We start from the raw sequence: 19,844 nt of genomic DNA, 5'->3' as shown, positions 1-19,844 counted from the left end.
TCAGACTCCGGCGGTGAGGGGTTTCCAGATCTTGTGGAGGTGATATCTGAACAAGCTTCAAAGGACAACTCCTTTGATCTTTTCAGTTACGCTCTCAGACTCCCGTGTAGACGCACATGTGCAAATGCAAGAGCAACTTTTTGTCTTTTTTAAACGGGAATTTGATTACAAGTATTCTTAAGAAGTTACTTTTACAAAAAGTCTGCTTCTTTGAGCGACATCTATTTTTTTACAATAACCAAAACTGCAAAAAATATGTTTTTAAATGTAGTTTTTAAATAATGCATTGCTTTTGTATACTTGCAAATCATTCCATATTTAACTATAATGTTGTTGAGATTACTTTTACAGAAAGTGATATTTTAATTTTTTTTTGAATCAACTTAAACATGTTTATGAAGACAAACAGGATGAATAAAATCACAGCACCCTCAGAAACATCCAAAACATGCTCTTTCTAACCTACTAAAGAGTGAAAAAAAAAACAGTGAAACAATGATGCTAAAGTTAATTATCCTGATTGAGATAACAGAGTTTGATAAACAGCAGACAGTTCCCAGATGGTTCGTTCTTTTGTTCCGAGAACAAAACCCGCTGTGTCTTTTTTCTTCCATTTTACCTGCTGTGGGTTCATGGTGGCTCTCATCCAGCACCAGGCTGTTCATGCATTTAAGCTCCCAGTCCTGGACCTCAGTCTTCCACAGTGCAGAAACCAACACAGTGTACTGCGCCCTGCAGACAGAGACAAGGTGGAAGGAGAGAAAAACAGGGTTAAAGAAATACAACTGAAAATCATTGACATTGTGTAATTTATGTAAAATTACTACAGACCAAGTTAATTGATAGGAACAGGTAGGACACAAGTCTTGTACAATAGCTGCATACTGTAAATGGCCTTATAGCAGGTTACTTTTAAATTCCTGGGATGTAGGCACTTCATAACACTTCAATACCTGACAACTGCATTTTATTTGTTGCACTTTGTGAGTAAAAATGTGATCTTGCAATGCATGAAATAGCGTTGTCAAAATAATCAATATTTTGATATTGTGGAGGAGTGAAAATGACGACACAAAGGATGTAGGTTTGAACAGCTCTTTACTCGACTCCAACTGAGAGCAACTGTACAGAAAACCATATATATATACACCAACGAACAAACATATTCCTCATCGCTAAAACTTCTCCACTGAGTGAGAGTGGAGCCCCCTAGTGGTCCGCCACATATGCCCCCCCGAACACTCAGTAGGGTAAAATAACAAACTAATCCAGATTCGTGCGTTTCAACAAACGTCCAAAACGGCTGAACTTGGACCCTGTAGGATGATCCTGGGACATCCGTGCCTGAGGACGAGGGCGACATGGAGGGGCTGCAGGGGGGTTGAGCTCCGATAAATGAGGATCTCTGGAGGAAGAACAACGGTCCATTAAAACAGTGGAGGGGGGTCTTCCCCTGCGAGGAGCTTGGGCCGTTACCACCTGATCGTCCGCCAAGACATGAGCGGGTTTGAGCCTGTCAACACAGATAGTTTCCTTACGCCCTCCCAAATCCAAAAGAAAATGTTTAGGCCCTGGTTCAAGGACTCTGAAAGGGCCATCATACAAAGGTCGTAGGGGTGTTCTGTGCGCATCGTGTCGAACGAAAACAAATTTAGAGGTCTCTAAGTTCTCAGGAACAAAGGACTGGGGCAAACAATGGTGAACAGGGGTGGGAACCTGAAAGGAGTCTCCCTGAGGGAAAAAACGTTGCCCAAGTGGACCGAACTGTGGCGCAGGGGAATCAGGTAAAAACGCCCCAGGGACACGCAGGGGCTGACCGAAAACCAGTTCAGCTGTGGAAGCACCAAGGTCCTCTTTAACGGCTGAACGCAAACCAAGCATGACCCATGGAAGGCGGTCAACCCAGTTTCCATCAGTTAAAGAAGCACGGAGCGCAGCTTTCAAAGACCTGTGGAACCGCTCACACAACCCATTAGCCTGCGGATTGTACGCAGTGGTGCGGTGGATCTTGATCCCCAGACCATCAGCCATGGCAGACCAAAGCTCTGAAACGAACTGTGGGCCTCTGTCAGAGGTAATGTCAGAGGGGGGGCCAAAACGTGCAACCCAGGTGGACAGAAAAGCCCGGGCCACCGCCGCTGACGTTGTAGATGACAGCGGAACCACTTCTGGCCACCGGGTTGTACGATCGATCATGGTCAGGAGATGTGTGAAACCCTGTGATGGAGGAAGGGGACCCACAAGGTCTACATGCACATGATCAAACCGCTTGTCAGGGATGGGAAACGGTTCCAAAGGTGCTTTAGTGTGCCTCTGGACCTTAGCACGCTGGCACTGGACACAGGCTGCAGCCCATTCTCTAACTGTTTTGCGCAGTCCAGTCCAAACGAATTTAGAACTGAGCAGTTTGACGGAGGCCCTAATGCCGGGATGCGAGAGGGAGTGTAACGTGTCAAAAACCCGGCGGCGCCACGAAACAGGAACCAGAGGGCGGGGACAGCCAGTAGAAACATCACAGATCAGAGGAGGACCACCTTCCTGCATCTGTCTTTCCTCCAGCTGGAGGCCCGTGGACCCAGACTGTAGCGCAAGGATGTCTGCATCACTGCGCTGGTCTGCAGCCATAGCAGAAAAATCGATCCCGACATAAACTGGGGAAATCAGCGCACGAGACAGACAGTCAGCCACTAAGTTGGACTTGCCAGCAACATGCTGAATGTCAGTCGTGAATTCGGAAATGGCGGCAAGGTGGCGTTGCTGTCGTGCGGACCAGGGGTCGGATGTTTTGGACATGGCAAAGATGAGGGGCTTGTGGTCCACAAAGGCAGTAAATGAGCGGCCCTCCAGAAAATATCTAAAATGGCGTGTAGCCAGGTAGAGAGCAAGCAACTCTCTATCAAAAACGCTGTATTTCCGTTCATTGTCCCGCAAAGTACGGCTGAAAAAGGCAAGTGGCTGCCAAACACCAGAGACACGCTGCTCTAAAACCGCCCCCACAGCCACGTCAGATGCATCAGTTGTCAGAGCGATCTGTGCTGACTGGGAAGGGTGGGCCAGAAGAGCAGCGTCGGCCAAAGCAGACTTAGCGCCACCAAACGCCTGGAGGCGTTCAGGGACCCAGTCGATGCTGTCGGTGGCTTTTCGTTGTTTGAGCGCACCGTAAAGCGGCTGCAGAAGTTGTGCTGCATTGGGGATAAAGCGGTTGTAAAAATTAACCATCCCCAAGAACTCCTGCAGGGCTTTAACCGTCTGGGGGTGGGGAAAATCGGCCACCGCCTGAACTTTCTGTGGCAATGGGACCGCACCACTGGCAGAAATGCGGTGGCCCAAAAAATCAATGACCGGCAACCCAAATTGGCATTTTGCAGGGTTGACAATCAGGCCATGTGCTGCCAAACGTTGAAAAACCTGACGTAGGTGGGACATGTGCTGTTCGGCCGAGCTGCTGGCCACAAGGATGTCGTCCAAATATACAAAAACAAAGGACAACCCACGCAGAACGGAATCCATCAACCGCTGAAATGTTTGAGCTGCACCTTTAAGGCCGAATGGCATGCGTAAAAACTCAAACAGGCCAAACGGAGTGATCACCGCGGTTTTAGGGATGTCCTCAGCTCTCACAGGAACCTGGTGATAACCCCGCACCAAATCCACTTTAGAAAAAATGGATGTCCCGGAGAGATGGGCAGAGAAATCCTGGATGTGGGGGATAGGATAACGGTCATTCTCTGTGACGTTATTTAGACGACGGAAATCCCCACAAGGCCGCCACTGGCCGTCCGACTTGGGCACCATGTGCAACGGTGACGCCCAGGGGCTGTTGGAGCGCCTCACGATCCCTAAACGCTCCATGTTGGCAAACTCCTCCCGCGCAACAGCCAGCTTTGCCGCGTCAAGGCGGCGCGCGCGCGCAAACACTGGAGCGCCAGTTGTGGGGATATAATGCTCTATCCCGTGCTTTGTGTCTGTGTTTGAAAAATTGGGGAGAGTCAGAGAGGGAAAATCTGACAATAAACGCTGGAACGCGTCCCCTGAAGCTAAAAAATTAGTGTGTACTAACGGCCCAGCTCCTCGCGTTATACAAGGCAGTGAAGAAAAAGACACAGCGTCAATTAAACGCCGGTTTGCAACGTCCACAAGCAGGCCGTGAGCACAGAGGAAATCAGCCCCTATGATGGGGACAGAGCTCGCTGCTACTACAAAGTTCCACTGGAAGTCACGTCCATTGAAACAGACAGTCACCAACCTTTCTCCGAATGTTCTGATGGGAGAACCGTTAGCGGCGGTCAGCTGGGGACCGCAGCCCTCAGCAAGCCTGTCGGAGCCCGCCGGGGGAACGAGGCTCTTCTGCGAACCTGAATCCACCAGAAAATGTCTCCCCGATCGCGAATCCTCAATAAAGAGCAGCCTCTCCTTATCGCCGACGGCCGCGGCTGCTAGCAGGCGTCGGCTTGGTCGTTTCCCGGCGGCTTGAAGCTGCAGGGCGGGAGGCAGCGCCGCGCCCTGACGCCGAAGCGCTGATGGTAGAAACAAAAAGCCGGCTTCTGGCGTTTCCTGGTGGCGATCGCTGCCATCACCGATGGCTGATCGACCGCTGAAGACTGCAAAGGCTCAGAAGACGAAGCTGTAGGTTCCTTGGCCAGCGACTGGACCGTGAAGGTCTTGGAAGCCAGGAGGATGCGATCAGCTTCCTCAGCCAGCGAGCGGTAATCCTTCTCCCGCAGCAGGGACGAGTTAGCCAGAGCGATCCGCACCGGAGCCGGGAGTTGTCGCAGGAACAGGTGGATGAAAAGAAATCCGCCTTCGTCGTCACCCAGCAAGGACAGCATGCTTTCCATGAGCTCCAAAGCTGAGCCATCTCCTAACCCCGAGAGAGAAAGCAGCTTTTCGGCGCGTTCTGCGTCGGACAGGGAGTAACGGCGGAGAAGCAGGTGTTTGAGCGCGCTGTACTTTCCGTCCGCGGGAGGGTTGCGAAGCAGGCTCATCGCGCGCCTGGTGGATGGTGGATCCAGCGCCGAAACCACATAGTGGTACTTTGTGTCGTCCGATGTGATCCCACGAAGAGCAAACTGTGCTTCGACGTGGAAGAACCATGATTGCGGATCATGTAGCCAGAAATCCGGAATCTTAACGGCCACAGCAAAAGAAGCCGGTGGAGGTCCACCAGAGACAGCGATCGGCTGTGAGGAGCTGGGCAGGCCATCAGATGTGGACATGTTGGCTCACAGGGGTCACCAATGTGGAGGAGTGAAAATGACGACACAAAGGATGTAGGTTTGAACAGCTCTTTACTCGACTCCAACTGAGAGCAACTGTACAGAAAACCATATATATATACACCAACGAACAAACATATTCCTCATCGCTAAAACTTCTCCACTGAGTGAGAGTGGAGCCCCCTAGTGGTCCGCCACAATATAATTGATACAAAAAATAATTCAAAGATAATTGCATCAAAATCAATATAAACCAAATTGTTGTACTTCTTTCAGCAGCAGCAGCGATGCAGTATCAGAGACCCCCAGCCCCTCCTCTCCCTGCCACGACCAAAACAATGAGCTGCTGAAAGTTTAAACTCTGCTGACATTTGGAGTAAGGCCAGAAGAAAACATAATGCAACCCTTCTTAGCTCACAAGGCAAACACAAAAGCGTTATTAAGCAGTACCTTCCCTATAAAGGCAGACGGATAGGAAAACAAAAAAAACTTACATTACTAACATTATGAAACTAATGTTTGAGAGCAACGTCAAAAGGTTAGTGAACCTCCTGTATCTGCAACATTGAACTGGTAAACCTCTCAGACAACATAAGCTAACTATATCTGCTTAAAAATTAGATTTACAGAATCAAAACAGCCCAATGGCTGCGCTCTGTCTGTCTGAGATTCCCGTCAAGATACGCTTCCCAGGTGTGCATGTCCGAACCACTCGACAGGAGTTAACAAACAAAAATGTTAATCAGCTGTCAGCTCAGTCAATTAATGAATAATAAAGCAACAAAACAAACCAGTGCACACCCCCTCCATTACTTCTCAGTTATAAAAGCATTTTACACTGTAAAAATATGTTCCTCCACTACAACCTCAAAACCTAGTTTGGCATCTTAGAAAGAAGTTCTGATGAAAAGTTATAGGAAATTTTCAGCTAGCAGTAGACAATTCTCTCAGTACCGGCATTTAAGGTAAATTCAAATAAGTATTTCTTACAGGATGAAGCTAAAGGACCAAGTAATAATGAAACAGTGTTTCAAATCAGAACAACACACACGTGCCTGCCAATGACAACAGCCTATGCCGTTTCCTCAACAGTCAATTGCTGCTGTGAAACCCCACAGAATTTTTACTTACATAGGTATATGATGTTGTATTCGGTTCCATTTCTGATCCGCTTCTCTTACTGGCTTCCATGTTTGCAGGCTTCGGCTCTTTTGTCAAGATAAAGTACCACATGCTGCGCTCTGTTTTGGGAATCCTGGGATTGGCTCAGGAACTAGCAAGTAAATACGGGCTATACACTACACCAAAGTAGTTCCGTACTGTACCACTAATTTTGAAAGGAAAAAACAAAACATGACTAAGACACCTTGGTGGAGCGTCATGCCCGCTTTAACACCTAATGATTTATAGAGTAAACTGCCTTGAAAAGAGTTCAGATCTGCAATCAATGGATGGGTGTAATATATTCAGCAACTATACAAATAAATGCAAACATAATTCGATAGATGAGAATTGTCATTGGTTGTGAAACTCTTTGTGCATGTAATAGACAATAAATGGAACAAAATGGCAAGCATGCAGGTTTGAACAGTGACTTAACCAGAAGCCTTTAAAGGCACATAAAATAGCCCTCCCATGAACATCTATGGCCTGTTTGAGATTGCAGTTGGTTTTAGATGACAGACGACATCACTTGGACTGGCTATTGGCTTTAGAGTCGGGGAAACAACTGTACTTCAAGTTATTACAGCCACCGGTGATCACCATGTGGTATTGAATCATTGGACTTATACAGATTTTTTTGTAGACTTTTTAAAAATAAATACATTTATCTGTCCATACAGTCTTTAAAAAACTATAACATCCATTTCTACCTGCAGGTGTCAAATGTTGTCATTAGTTACATTAGTAATGCTCAAAATATTATTATTATTATTTTTATTTTTTTTACATATTGTGTGGGTTGTAAATAGAGAAGAAAATTGTCCGGTTTGTAAAATACTGATAAACTTCTAAAACTAAGGTATAGAGAAAAAGGGACCATTTTAATTTGCACATAGAAATTACCTAAAAACCGACTCTCTACAATCAGTAATACTCAGTTTAAGTTTAAATATTTAAATGAGTAGAGACAAAAATCGGACCTTTAAATAAAGCCGGCTTTCACACTGAGAAGTAAAGAAATGATGTATTAAACCCTTTAACTGAATGAAGGTGTCAGTGCAACAATAAGGACAAATGAATGAATGAAACGAGGCACAGAGGAAAAAATAGGGAACAGAAAAAATGGAGACCGTGGGAGGACGGGTGTCCCAAGAAGGTTAATGGGAAAAAAGAAAAAAAAAAAAAAAACATCCACAGAGAAGCTAATAAGAACCGTGTGGGACTGGCAGTGAGTGGGAAGGAGACGGATAAAGACGAGACTGTGAGCATCAACACATTAAGAATCAATGGTAAAAAGAAAAGACTTTTAAAGAAGTAGTGAAGGTTAAACACATTGCACTCACTGTTCAGCATATAAACTAGAGAAAACATATTAGGCACACGGGGATTATAATATAAACAAATCAGATTTAATCCCAACACAAACTCCATTCATGTGACTCTTAAATGCACTGAAATATTAGCTGTAATTATAGCTCTACAATAATTGAAAAATAGAGATAGAGTTGTGCAAATACCATTTGCTGTATTGTTTAGAACTGATATGTTTGAGCACAAGCAGAAAATAACGGAACTCAAGTTCACACCAACGTTTGCAATGTCGTCTCCATCTTGTACAAAGGCTTACAAATCCTGATCTCACATTCTGCCTTTTTGGCCACATGCACCGGCTGTTTTATTGAATTTTAAACTCCACATTTAAAAAAGACATTCTCCGTTTCTTGATAAATTATTGAGATTGTTTTAGTGCTCAGCACTACTGTACCACATGTTTAGACGTCCAGGCGCAACATAAAGGGCCATCTTAATGTGGGGGGAAAAACAAAAACCCTGAGATGGGGAAAAAAATAAAGCTGAGGCTGAAGATTGTTTCTTATCTCCTGTTTTTTGACCAAACAGCACTTAACCCCCCCCACCCAACATTTTGTACTATTCCCAGGATCTCCGCAGTGTAAGGAGATCCCGTCCAGAGAGGCAGTCATACCACTTAGCGTTGACTTCTGACCAACCTTTTGCAACAATGCCAAGCAGGCAACAATGGCTCCTCAATGTGATGTGGTGGCAGTCTGCCTACTGAAAACCAGAGCTAGAACAAAACAGGTTTGTCAATGGTCGCCTTAATTCATGCACGAACAAACAGCAGAGGAGGTTCACACATGGATTAAAAGGTGACCTTTTGGATGAGCAAAATATCTGCATGTTTTAACTATAAAGTGGTTTGAGTGAACCCTGAATACCAATTTCGGTTAAACGACTCTGAAGGAATTTCCTACAATGATTTTCCAAAATAGTTTGCTCCAAGAAGTCACCGGCAATTAGCAAACACTACTTTACCTCTCTGGTTCAACAATAGGAGTTTTAGCACTAAACGTACCACAACCTGTTGGGACTTTGTAGTAAAAATACCTTACATGGTTTAAACTAAAGCATCTGAAAGACTCATATTTATTAAAGCAGAAATGATAAACTAGATCCTAATAATTAACCTGCATCAGTTCTTCATGCACAGACATAATGCAACATAAACCAAAACCAGCGACCCTACCAAGTTGCCATAACTACAGCTCTGTGTCAGTAAAACACGTCTGTCGGCATTCAATGTCAGCATTGCAAGAGATAGAAGGCTGAGACAGAAAGCGCCATTCGCTGCCATTGGAGGAACGAATTCAGTAGAAAGGATGTTTTATCCAAGCTTGTAAGAAAAACATCCTCAGAAAAACACTGAGAACCTATTTTTTTCTGGAACGATCAGCATCTAAACATCTCCAGTTCTGACATGCCGATTGATATTCATGAGATGCCTATGGATTTATTTAGAGCTGAGCCTAAAAACTGTGCTGCGCAGTTCTAAAGAGCGTGTGCTGCTTTGGATAATTCATGAGGGTGGTCTGGGACAGCGTTTTTCCAAATGGGTTTCTCAGGCGACATATTTTGGAGAACGTGAATTACATCTCCATATCTGAGTTTCTATCCAATAAAGCAACAATGTGTCGTCCTTCTTTATGCTATAAAATGAATGAATGAATAAATGTCACCTACACATCCACAGGTACTCTTAACAGCAGAGGCAGCATCGTTCCTTCATCATGCAGCTCCATCAGTCGAGGCTCCAGAAGCTCGATGATGGTCAGAGCGGTGCGAAACACAGCTGGCAGGCCTGTCCAAAGAAAAATATTAAAATAAAGTGAAAATAAAACTAGCATTTGAAAATATTGTGCTTTGTTACAAAATAATGTCAGTTTTTCCGTTGAGTTACAAGAGAATATACAGTCCAGGTTAAAAAACAATACATACATACATACATACATACATACATACATACATACATACATACATAGGCATATATATATGCAAATATGCCTCTAAAGATGTACTTTAGATGTTCTTTGAATCATGGAATTATAACAATTTCAATAAAAGGAACTGTCGTCATGTCTGCAATGTTATGGTGTTTGCCCCCAGCGCATGTGTAAATTGTAAACTGGCATTTAATGTTGCTTTTGGAGTAATGGCTTCTTCCTGTCTGAGTGGCCATTCAGTGAATCTCCTCAAAGAAATTCATTACTAGGACACAGAACCCAACTCCTTCCTAAACAAGGTGATGACCCGACTTTCCCAGGGGATTCATGTCTGCATACAATTACTGTAATTGAACAAATTACCGTAATTGAACAGACTTGAGGAGCTCTACAATTCTCACCCTGATCTCTTTGTTACTTCCTTTACATTTGTTCATGATGTAACATGGATGTTGTACCTGTGAAAATTTTACAAAGTTATAACAACCTGGGCTTACCTCATGTGTTTAAATATAATTATGTTATTTAAATGAGTATTTAAACTTCTGAATTTAAAATTACATTTAAAAGTAATTTTAAAAATATAGCATTTAGCAAGTATAAATTTGGGAATCCTAATTAACTTATGATTTAATAGATTAATGCTATTTTACTGTTAGTTCCTGGAGTTTCTAAAAGTAGAATAGGAGGCAGATTTCTCAGTGTTAGTCTGTGAGGCAGACACCCTGTCGACTTTTAAGAATAAGCTTAAAACCTGCGTTTAAAACTTTTTTCGACCATTGACTTGGCACCGTAATGAGTTTATCAAGAGATTTTTTCCCAGTCAGGAGTTTGCTGAGTTTTATGTTGCTGTCGAAGATCAAGCCGCTTAAAATAAACAACACTTAGCATGGTGGGTGAGGGGTTGTTATAATACCGTGGGGGAAATCGTGGATTTTATTTGCTTAGCTGTGTTTGACTCCTAGATGAAGCCACCTAAAGAGTTAGTCTGCCATTGCCCTTTTGCTTTTTCCTCACATAGAATGGGATCAGCGCGTCTGTGTTTCTGCTCGGCTTTCTTAAACCCCTAATCGTCACGGCAGATGGTTGTTCACACTGAGCCTGGTTCTGCTGGAGGTGTCGTCCTGTTAAAGGGGTTTTTTCCTCTCCACTGTCGCTACATGCATGCCCGGTATGAGGGATTGCTGCAACGTCAACAACACAACAAAAGCTACTGTTCAGTGTTGCTACATGATAATCCAGAAAGAACAACGCCTGCAAGTTACGGACTCAATGCAATCTGCTGGGTTTCCTTGGATAGAAAACTTTTTAACAAATCAATCTGAATGGTGTGTGCAGATGATATGTTGTGCATTGGCACCATTTAAATAAATTGAACTGAATTAAATACAGCATATATACTCAGCTTCAACTTTAAGGTACTGCATAAATTATTCTATTCAAAACTATAAAAAAGCATCCACTGCCCAGCATGTGTGGACTGTATTTTTTCTGCGAGCCCATTTTATTTTCCTACTTATGTTTGTGTGTGTGTGTGTGTATGTATACTAGCCTTGCAATATGATGAGGTCCCAGACAGCTAGAACAGAGTCCCAGCAGGGCAGGGAAGTGAAGAGAGTAAGAAACCATGGCATCACAAAATGGACTGATAAGACTCCCGCCGAGTCCTGCAGGGAGGTTGAGAGAACAGGAAGGCTTAATTTGGCATGACCAGCAATGTATTCAGAATACGTTTCGCAGACACTTGCATGAAAAATCGGCTATTTAAATGAATCCCAAGTGAAGCATCCAACTACACATAACTTTTGTAAAAAATGTGGATCACAAGCTGAAGTATTTTTTGTTCATTTCCCCTTTGATGTGTGTTTGCACAAGTTGTTTTAATACATTTTTGGACACCCTAAAATGTAAATATCAGCTTGACAATACTGTAAAATGTCACAAGTACATGCTGTGACTTCAAGATTTACTTTTTGCTTCTTTAGCTCACCTTGGTTAGACACAGTGAGACACACATTACGTCCCCTCAGCTTATTTCTACTAACTCTGCAGACCAGCTTTTACAAAGAAAATGCACTGACCTCTGATCTCAAGTAAGCGCTCTCTGAATGGGGAAAAAAAAGAAATCTCCATGATAAGTATTGGGCTTATCAACATCTTTTCTACCAGACATGCAGAGTAAAAAAAAAAAAAAAAAAGAAGGAATTCCTTGCATTTTACTGGACCACTCCAAAATGTTATTTTTACCACCAATCAGAAATAACATTGGTCTGATACAGATCGGCTGGTCCCCTGATGCAGTCAGAAACACCTGCGGCTTAATCCACTCAAAACTGAGGAGATGTTTGTGCATTTTCAGAGAACACCGCCCTCCACATCCCCAAAAACACTGGGTCCACTGTGGACGACTTTCGGTTCCTAGGCACTACCCAATCCTAGGACCTGAAATGGTCCTCACACACAGATACTGTTCAGAAGAAATCCCAACAGAGACTGTACTTCCTACTGGTACTCAAGAAGTAGAACTTTCCACAGGAATTGCTGGTCACCTTCTACACTGAAATTATTCAGTCATGGTTTCACTCAGCCATAAAACAGGAATGAAAAATCAGGTCGGCAGAGAACGTCATCGCGGCTGACCGTTGCTCCATCCAGGACTGGTACAAGTCAGAAAACGGGCAGCTAACCTCCCTAGGGCTGGGTACCGAACTTCGGTTCTTTTATGGTACCGACGGAATTCTTTGGTTTTACAGAGTATCAAAACATGCCTCGCCAAGTTCCGGTGATCCGCTGTAACGTTAAACGTGACTGCGTCACCCAGGAATAATAAATATGTGATTATGCCTACAGACGGGGTTCACATGCATCTGCTGTGAACTGGTTGCGAGCGTCGTCGAACCGCTTAAAAATGCCACCCAGGCAAAGTGTGGCTTCACTTTATTAAGATTGATGCCAATAGTGTGCAATGCAATATATGCAAAAAAGAGATTGTTGCTAAGGCTGGCAACACGACTTATTTGATGAAGCACCTAATCGTGCACAGGGTCAATTTAAGAGCAGAAAGTTCAGACTTCCCACCGAGCGGACCCGATCGCTGTTAACACACCACACACGGCGGACATATCTCTTAAGAATATCTTAAGAGACACCGATAATCAGCGCCTCTCGGGTGGGGAAGATCAGGGCACAAATCGGGCTAAAAATCCTGCTGTGTGAACCGACCTTTACTTGTTTGCTAGACGTAGGTGGGTTTTCATATACTAAGGTTTTAAAAAGTTAGTTTCAAAACCAGGTAGCAGTAAAGTATACCAACCAAAGTTAAGAGATGTTGTTTCAAATGAAAAACAAAAACAGCTTACAATACAGCATGGTTCAAATGTTTCAGTCCTCCATTTCACACATGTCTTGATCAATTGTTCAAGCTTTCTGAAAGGTTTTAAAAGATAATTTTTTTTCACTCATGCCATGTTCAAACCCTGAGCATTTCCTCAGAAAAGTTTTTAAGTAAGCCACCAAACTCCTTTTTTAACCCAAAGTTATGATCAAATGCTGTGCTCACATAAAACAGAGACAGTTTAAAAATCATATCTGTAGGCACTTTAATAATGACAGCTGGTTGAAAAGACCCAGTTTGTTCCCATTTCTTTAGTGAAGTCTTAAGAAATGCCAAAGATATCAGTTTGGATTAAAACCTCAGCACAAGAATAAAAATTGGATGGCAAAAGAACAAAAAGACTGAGTGTAGGTGAAAGCTTTCTCCTGACCTCTCTTTTGACAAAGTCTTAGCTAAAATCTGTCATTTTAGGACAAGACTGGATGGAATGGCTTAGCCAACACTAGCTTCCTGCATATCTGATTTCCAATGTCACAAAAAAACAATTTACCTGATAAAAAGTATTACAAAAATAACATTTAAACAAGCTGCAACATGCAATTCTATTCCTGTTTGCACATGCTTTAAAAGGAGTTCCATGGAGTAGAGAAAAAGACACACAAAGAGGATTATGTGATGGCCACAACTGAGAAATGTACACCGGTGGGATCAACAGGGATTGCTTCATCTCATGTGGGCCTGAAAGCACGCCAGTCTCGTAAAACTGGTGAACAAATTGCTACAAAACAAGACTGAAATGACAAACCAAATACAGTTTTCACCACAGGCTTTAAAGTTTTAGTTTATATTTGAATACTGTGAATCTCTTTTTTGGTGTTATTACTCAGGCAAAAATCCCTTTTTAGAAACCAACTAAAGCCATGTTAAACAATTCATATTTTGCCCCATATCCGATGAACACTGTAAAAAAAAAAAGGTTACAGTTTCTCCTTCAATGTTTCCCATTGTCAGATTAAACTGTCCGGTCCTTACATACATGCATCGAACCAGAACACCAAATCCACCGACTGAATGGTTCAATCCCACTGAATGGTGGGAAAATGACATCCCAGCAGGAATGTAGTCTGTGTAAAACTGCATCAACAATGACAAGCCTAAAGCCAATAGAGTGAATGGCAGAGGAGGCCCACCTGATGATGGATTCATTACAAAGGCCTCTAGCAGATGTCTTACTCATGTCTTGGATATGTGCACTCAAACAATTATGTGCAGAATATTACTCTTTTTCTCATGCTGTGATGTACACAGTAAACAGAACAACCCGAGTTTACTGCCCTTTTTTCTTTTCTTTTTTTTTGTTGCATTTCCTAAAAGTGTGACGAGGCCTGGTACAGTATGAGAACAGTGTCCGTCCCTCCTGTTATTGCCAAGCTAAAAGGGTAGTTATGTTTTTCCCCTAAACAAATTATTATTGACTCAATGTGAAACATTTCTGTTCAAAATAAAATAATATTCCTATATGATATCATATAACAAAATTATATTTCTAACTGTCTTACCTCAGAAGACATTACACCTCTATAAAAAAGTCCTAATGGTTGCTTTTTTTCCTCTTCTATGTGCGTGCACAACACTGGCGTTACTTCAACGTCAGCCAAAATCCTGGAACTTACGTAATGCACCTTTAAGCCTATAAACACGATGATATTGGTAAGTAAAGCCAATAGGCCTTTGTTTCTCACCAAGTGCTCGGAGAGCTGAGCCTTCCGGTGTTTGATGAACTGATCAAAGACCTTCACCTGATGTTGGACTCTGAGTAGAAGAAAAATAATAATGGCAGTTTAGTTTTGTAGTCGTGGAACAGAAGCTGATTACAACAAAGCGTTTCAGGGGACGAATTTAACATATACTCATAAGAGCGCCCAGAAATTAAATCATGCTTTTAACATTGGCATCATTTAAAGTAAAGCTACACTCAAAAATATAATTAGTTAGGATTTTACTACCCAAATGTTTTTGTTACTTATTTTCAGTCTATTTTTTTAGGATTTGGAAACAAAAGGCGTCGACAATTTCCGCTTTTGAACAACGCTTTAAAAGAAAACCTAAGATTAAAAACCAGCTTCAGAAATAATTGCCAAATACAGTAAATATTTTCCGAGGTACAGTAATCATCTTCAAAATTGTCTCCGATTTCTTTCCTGGATTTCTCAAGTCCCTGAAACGTGCAATATAATCACTCCAGAGTCATGTTGTGTACCTTTAAACCGGATTCTTACCTTGTAAGGCTGAGGTCAAACAGTTCAGCCAGATATCTGGGTTTATCCAACATGGCTGTCAGAGCCCAGAAAGCCTCCTCCTCTCCCAACTGCATCAGCAGCACAGCAGCTATGTAGGACATCCCTGTGAAATAAACACACATGCATACTTTCTGGATGCTCAAGTACAACATAGACTTAAATATTCTAAATGCAGCGGTAAACTGGTTGTATATTGCTTTATTGACGATCGTTTGAGATGCTTTTCTATCGTCTATGTATTAGAGAGCAACTTCCATAAATACGTTTTCAATCAATGATGGTGTTAAACGACCTACAGAGACGGCTGAAACCTTTACATTCTTTTTCATCTGGTCTATTTACTGGGGAAATTATTTTCCATAGAAGAGTTTTAAATTAAATTAAAGAGGTGTCTCCTGAAACTTAAATAACAAGACAGTTTTATCTGAGTGAATTTCACATTCTGGTAAGGTCTTACAACACAACATAATGGCAGACATCCATCATCCATTCACCGTCTTCTGCTTATCTGAAAATTGGGTCACGGTCCAGCAGGTCCAGGAGGGAAACCCGGTCACCCCTCTTCCCAGGGGCATTAGCTTATTATGGGGGATCCTAAGGCATTCCCAGGCCAGACAGAAGATGTAGTCCCTCCTGCGAGATCTGGGTCCTCCCTGTGGGATGTGCCAAGAAAACCTCCAAAAGGAGGCTCCCTGGGGGGGGCATCTTGATCAGATGCCCAAACTACCTCAACTGACTCCTTTTAGTGTGGAGAAACAGCGGCTCGACCTTGAGCTCCACCAGATGAGAGAGCTCCTTACTATATCGCTACGGCTGAGTCCAGACACTCTCAAGAATTTTGTTTTCAGGTCTCGTTCCTCTGGCCCTGATCCATACCTCACCACATTAGCCGAGAGTTGGAACAAATAGACAGGCAAATCAAGAGCTTTACTTTTTGGCTCAGCCCTTTCTTGACCACAACAGAACAGAGCAGCACCCTCACTACTGCAGAAAAAGCCCCGATCCTTCTGTCCATCTGTCATTCCATCGAGCCACCACTCTTGAAGACACCAAGATACTTAAACTCCTCCACTTGAGGCAGAGATCTACCCCCCAAGTCAGCGGAGGCAGTCCTTTTTCCGGTTGGCCTTGGACTCTTATCCGGCCGCTTCACACTCAGAAGCAAACTGCTCTCGCGCAGACTGGAGGTCATGGCCTGTAGAAGCCAACAGAACCCCATCATCAGCAAGAATCAAAGATGAGATCCTGACGCTTCCAAACCAGACAGCTTCCTAGCCACAATTTGCCTCGAGAGCCTTTTCATAATTAACACAAACCTAACTGTGACAAGGGGCCCTAGTGAGCCTAACGCGCACTGGGAAGAAGCTCCACTTTGTGTCGAGAATACAGACACAGGTCCTGCTTTGGGGATGTAAGGATGGCATAGCCCTTAAAAGCTACGCAGACCCTGCCATGCCAGACACAAAAAGAAACACTTTTTTTTTCTTTTTTTTGGAAGACTGTTACATTAATTTAGCTTACATTTATTTATTTTTAATTGGGTGTATGAAAAGACCAAAAGAAAAAAAAAAAGGTTATAGTAGTTGCTCTCCTTTATGATCACTAAAACTTACGGCACATATCTTATCCAAATTAAGCCGGAACCATTTTGACTAATAGATGTTCAACTTGTATCTGGTATTGTTACTGAAGTAAGATGCTAGATAAAAATCCTGCCACATAATTGTAGCCCTCTACCTCCATCAGCTGGTCACATTGTGCACTGCAGTCACCTCCCTTGAAAACTCAAAGGTTTATAAGTCTAAAAAAAAAAAAAAACATTAGATACTTTGATGTTTTAAAATTTGTTCTATTTTTGAAGTTTTGGATTTTCTTATCAGTACTAAATAAGTATGTGTAAATAATAGAATTAACAAACATTACCTACAAATGCATAGCTGAATATCATATTACAATGTGAGGATGAAATAAAAACACAGGCCTCAGGGAAATGCAGATATATGTGACACAGTCTGATAACTACCAGCAGTCAATGAGTTTGCATTGGACAGGGTGGGTGGAGGAAAGTAATTATACTGACAAAAACATGGATGATAAAATACGCTTGCAATGAACAGATGTGTGCGGTCAGAAATCAGAAACTGGTACCTTGGCAGTAACCAACTTTGGGGTTATATTTTGCATACGCAATGAGGACCCTGAAGAGCTTAGCCTGACCCTCAATGGCCTCCGGGCTCTGTCCCATCAGGGACCGGTGGGTTGGGAAAGATCGCTCTGTGATTAAATAAAATCAAGCACAGTCAACTAAGAATATTCTTATTTTCTTTTCTAATTTGCTTCAATCATTCTCAAATTTAATATTCATCATAAAACACTTTGCATTATTGTATGTAAAACCAATGATAAACATGAGATTAAGAGGAAATCATGTCACATGTCTAATGGCGAAACATTTCCATATATTTTTACACTCTGCATGTTATCACTCATAAAAAAGATATATTGGAAAAAATCTAGTGTTGTTAAAAAGTATTTGCCACATAATAGATTTCATCTGTCTCTGATTTTCTGTCTCTTTTGAATGTTTTTGGTTAGACATATATTTCAAATATAGTCTCAGTAAAAACAAGCGGTTTTCAAATTATTATCAAAGCTGCACGTCATCGTTCATAAATGCAATTGAGATAGGTTGGCATGACCTCATAGAAGCAATTCATGCTTGAAAACCCCCAACATGGCTGAATAAAGCAACTCTGCAAAGAGAAGTGTCCAAAACTTCCTCCACATACATAAAGACTGTTATCGCAAGCACCCAATGGCAGTTGTTGCTGAAAAGAGTTGTTTGTGTTGCATTTCTCTTTTTTTCATTGAGAAATGTTGGTTTAGAGCTGATGTTAAAGTGATGAATTGCAGCCAAACTGCATCATGATTCCTCTCAGAAGTTGAATTTCACTCCATATCAGAATTTATCATAAATCGATTTCATTCAAAACCTCAGTAATATTCATGCTTACGCTGGTGACTCATAACTATACCTAAAGACCCTAAATAATTAAAAGAAACATCCACAAGCCATCTTAAATCTTAAAAGTCTGCACAACATTTTATCAGGGTTTTCTACCATTACATTCCTCCGGATGATCATCATGGTGACCTGTTCCACAGATTAACAGCTAAATTGTGAGAAGGTGTGAGGCAGTCACTTTGATTACTGTAAACCGTCAAATTTACTTGTGGGTAATGCTGTGCGGTGGATGCATTGGCCCTGCTGGAAGACCTTGCTGATGGTCCATTTAAAAGGTTACAGGGATCAAAGATTTCCTGGCCATGGATGACTGACCAGAGTTTTTTTTTTTTGATCGGGTTTTTTAGGAAGGCTGTTTGTCTTCAAAACAGTTCAAAACAGCAATCAAGTTTACTTTTTAACAAGTTCTTTTAATGTGGACATGTGCCTCTTTCTGATCTACAAACTTCATAAACTCCTCTGTGAAATTATTTCACGGTGTATGGTTGCCACTTCACCATGAAAAACAAAAAAACAACATAAATTCAGCCATTTTTGATACACATCAACATTCATGAGGTGCTTTAAATTGATTCGTTTATGGTTGAAACTGGGCGTGTAAAGGGCAGAACCTGAGGCGGAACCAGCAACGCAAACGTTCAGGTACATCTGGGCCCATAAAGAGAAATTCCGTGTGCATAGTTTTATAAATCACAACTTTTTTTTTTTGCCATTTTCGTTTTTTTGGTACATGTACCATTTTAATATGGATTCTAACGCAATGCTTCATAAATGAGATCCCAGATTGTCACAATTTTATTGTATTTACTCTAACTATCCTGTTTGATGAACTACAACAATTCCATGAAGCAAAAACGGAACCAGTCTGTTAAATTTATTTTCCCATATGAACTCACGTAGGTCCAGAGCGATCTGTCTGAACAGAGTTATTTCATCGATAGAGTAGCAAGGCTCAGAGGAGCTGGAGGGCTGCTGTAGGTTCAAACCCAGATCATTCTGAGTGTCGTCAAGTGTGGCGATTGCAGACAAAATTCCATATTCGCTGACACCCAAATCCACAAGAGGCCCTCGAACTTCAGACAAACACGTCTGTCAGGGAAAAAAAAACAGACAAAATAAGCATTGTGGCTTTTAAGGAAAATTTTGATGATGATTGATGAATAACACAGAACAACAACGAGACTAAATGTTGATATGCTGTAAAAAGAGAGAGTATGTTAAATTAAACACATACATGCATCAGTTATGGAAAAATTGCGACATCTGCTGGACAGTGGAGCCATTTCCAAAGCAACAGTTGTGGCAAAAACGTCTGACTCCAAGAGAAAGGTTGTTACATACTGCTTCAGTTTTTAATGCTGGGAATTTGCATCACCCCTGGGTTGCCAGTAGTCCTTAGATAACCAATTAATTTAAAATAAAACTACCCTAATACCCCCACCACCTTGTCAGAACAGGCGGCCCGGTGCCCTGCATCACCCATGGGCCTCTTAGGCCTAGGTGCTG

At 42.2% G+C, this 19,844-nt stretch overlaps 2 protein-coding genes across 2 annotated transcripts in view; both read right to left on the bottom strand.

The window, feature by feature from the left end:
* Positions 1–19,844, bottom strand: part of si:ch211-266k8.4 (rab GTPase-activating protein 1) — a 70,042-nt gene that overhangs the window by 46,788 nt on the left and 3,410 nt on the right. The window contains exons 4-10 of the mRNA XM_036124558.1: positions 19,235–19,427; positions 17,462–17,587; positions 15,293–15,416; positions 14,756–14,825; positions 11,232–11,346; positions 9,420–9,537; positions 620–732 (exon numbers count right to left, since the gene is read on the bottom strand). Coding sequence (XP_035980451.1) covers positions 620–732; positions 9,420–9,537; positions 11,232–11,346; positions 14,756–14,825; positions 15,293–15,416; positions 17,462–17,587; positions 19,235–19,427 — 859 coding nt within the window. The remainder of the gene's footprint in view (positions 1–619; positions 733–9,419; positions 9,538–11,231; positions 11,347–14,755; positions 14,826–15,292; positions 15,417–17,461; positions 17,588–19,234; positions 19,428–19,844) is intronic.
* On the bottom strand, positions 1,240–5,350 carry LOC110367438. The gene is made up of 2 exons (XM_036124561.1): positions 4,247–5,350; positions 1,240–1,405 (listed from the first exon to the last, which is right to left on the bottom strand). Exon 1 carries the CDS (start codon positions 5,214–5,216, stop codon positions 4,437–4,439), a length of 780 nt encoding a protein of 259 aa, XP_035980454.1. The 5' UTR covers positions 5,217–5,350; the 3' UTR covers positions 1,240–1,405; positions 4,247–4,436.

The sequence above is a fragment of the Fundulus heteroclitus genome, chromosome 2 (assembly GCF_011125445.2).
Source record: "Fundulus heteroclitus isolate FHET01 chromosome 2, MU-UCD_Fhet_4.1, whole genome shotgun sequence".
Taxonomy (NCBI): Eukaryota; Metazoa; Chordata; class Actinopteri; order Cyprinodontiformes; family Fundulidae; genus Fundulus; species Fundulus heteroclitus.
This window is presented reverse-complemented; position numbering and strand designations above follow the sequence as displayed.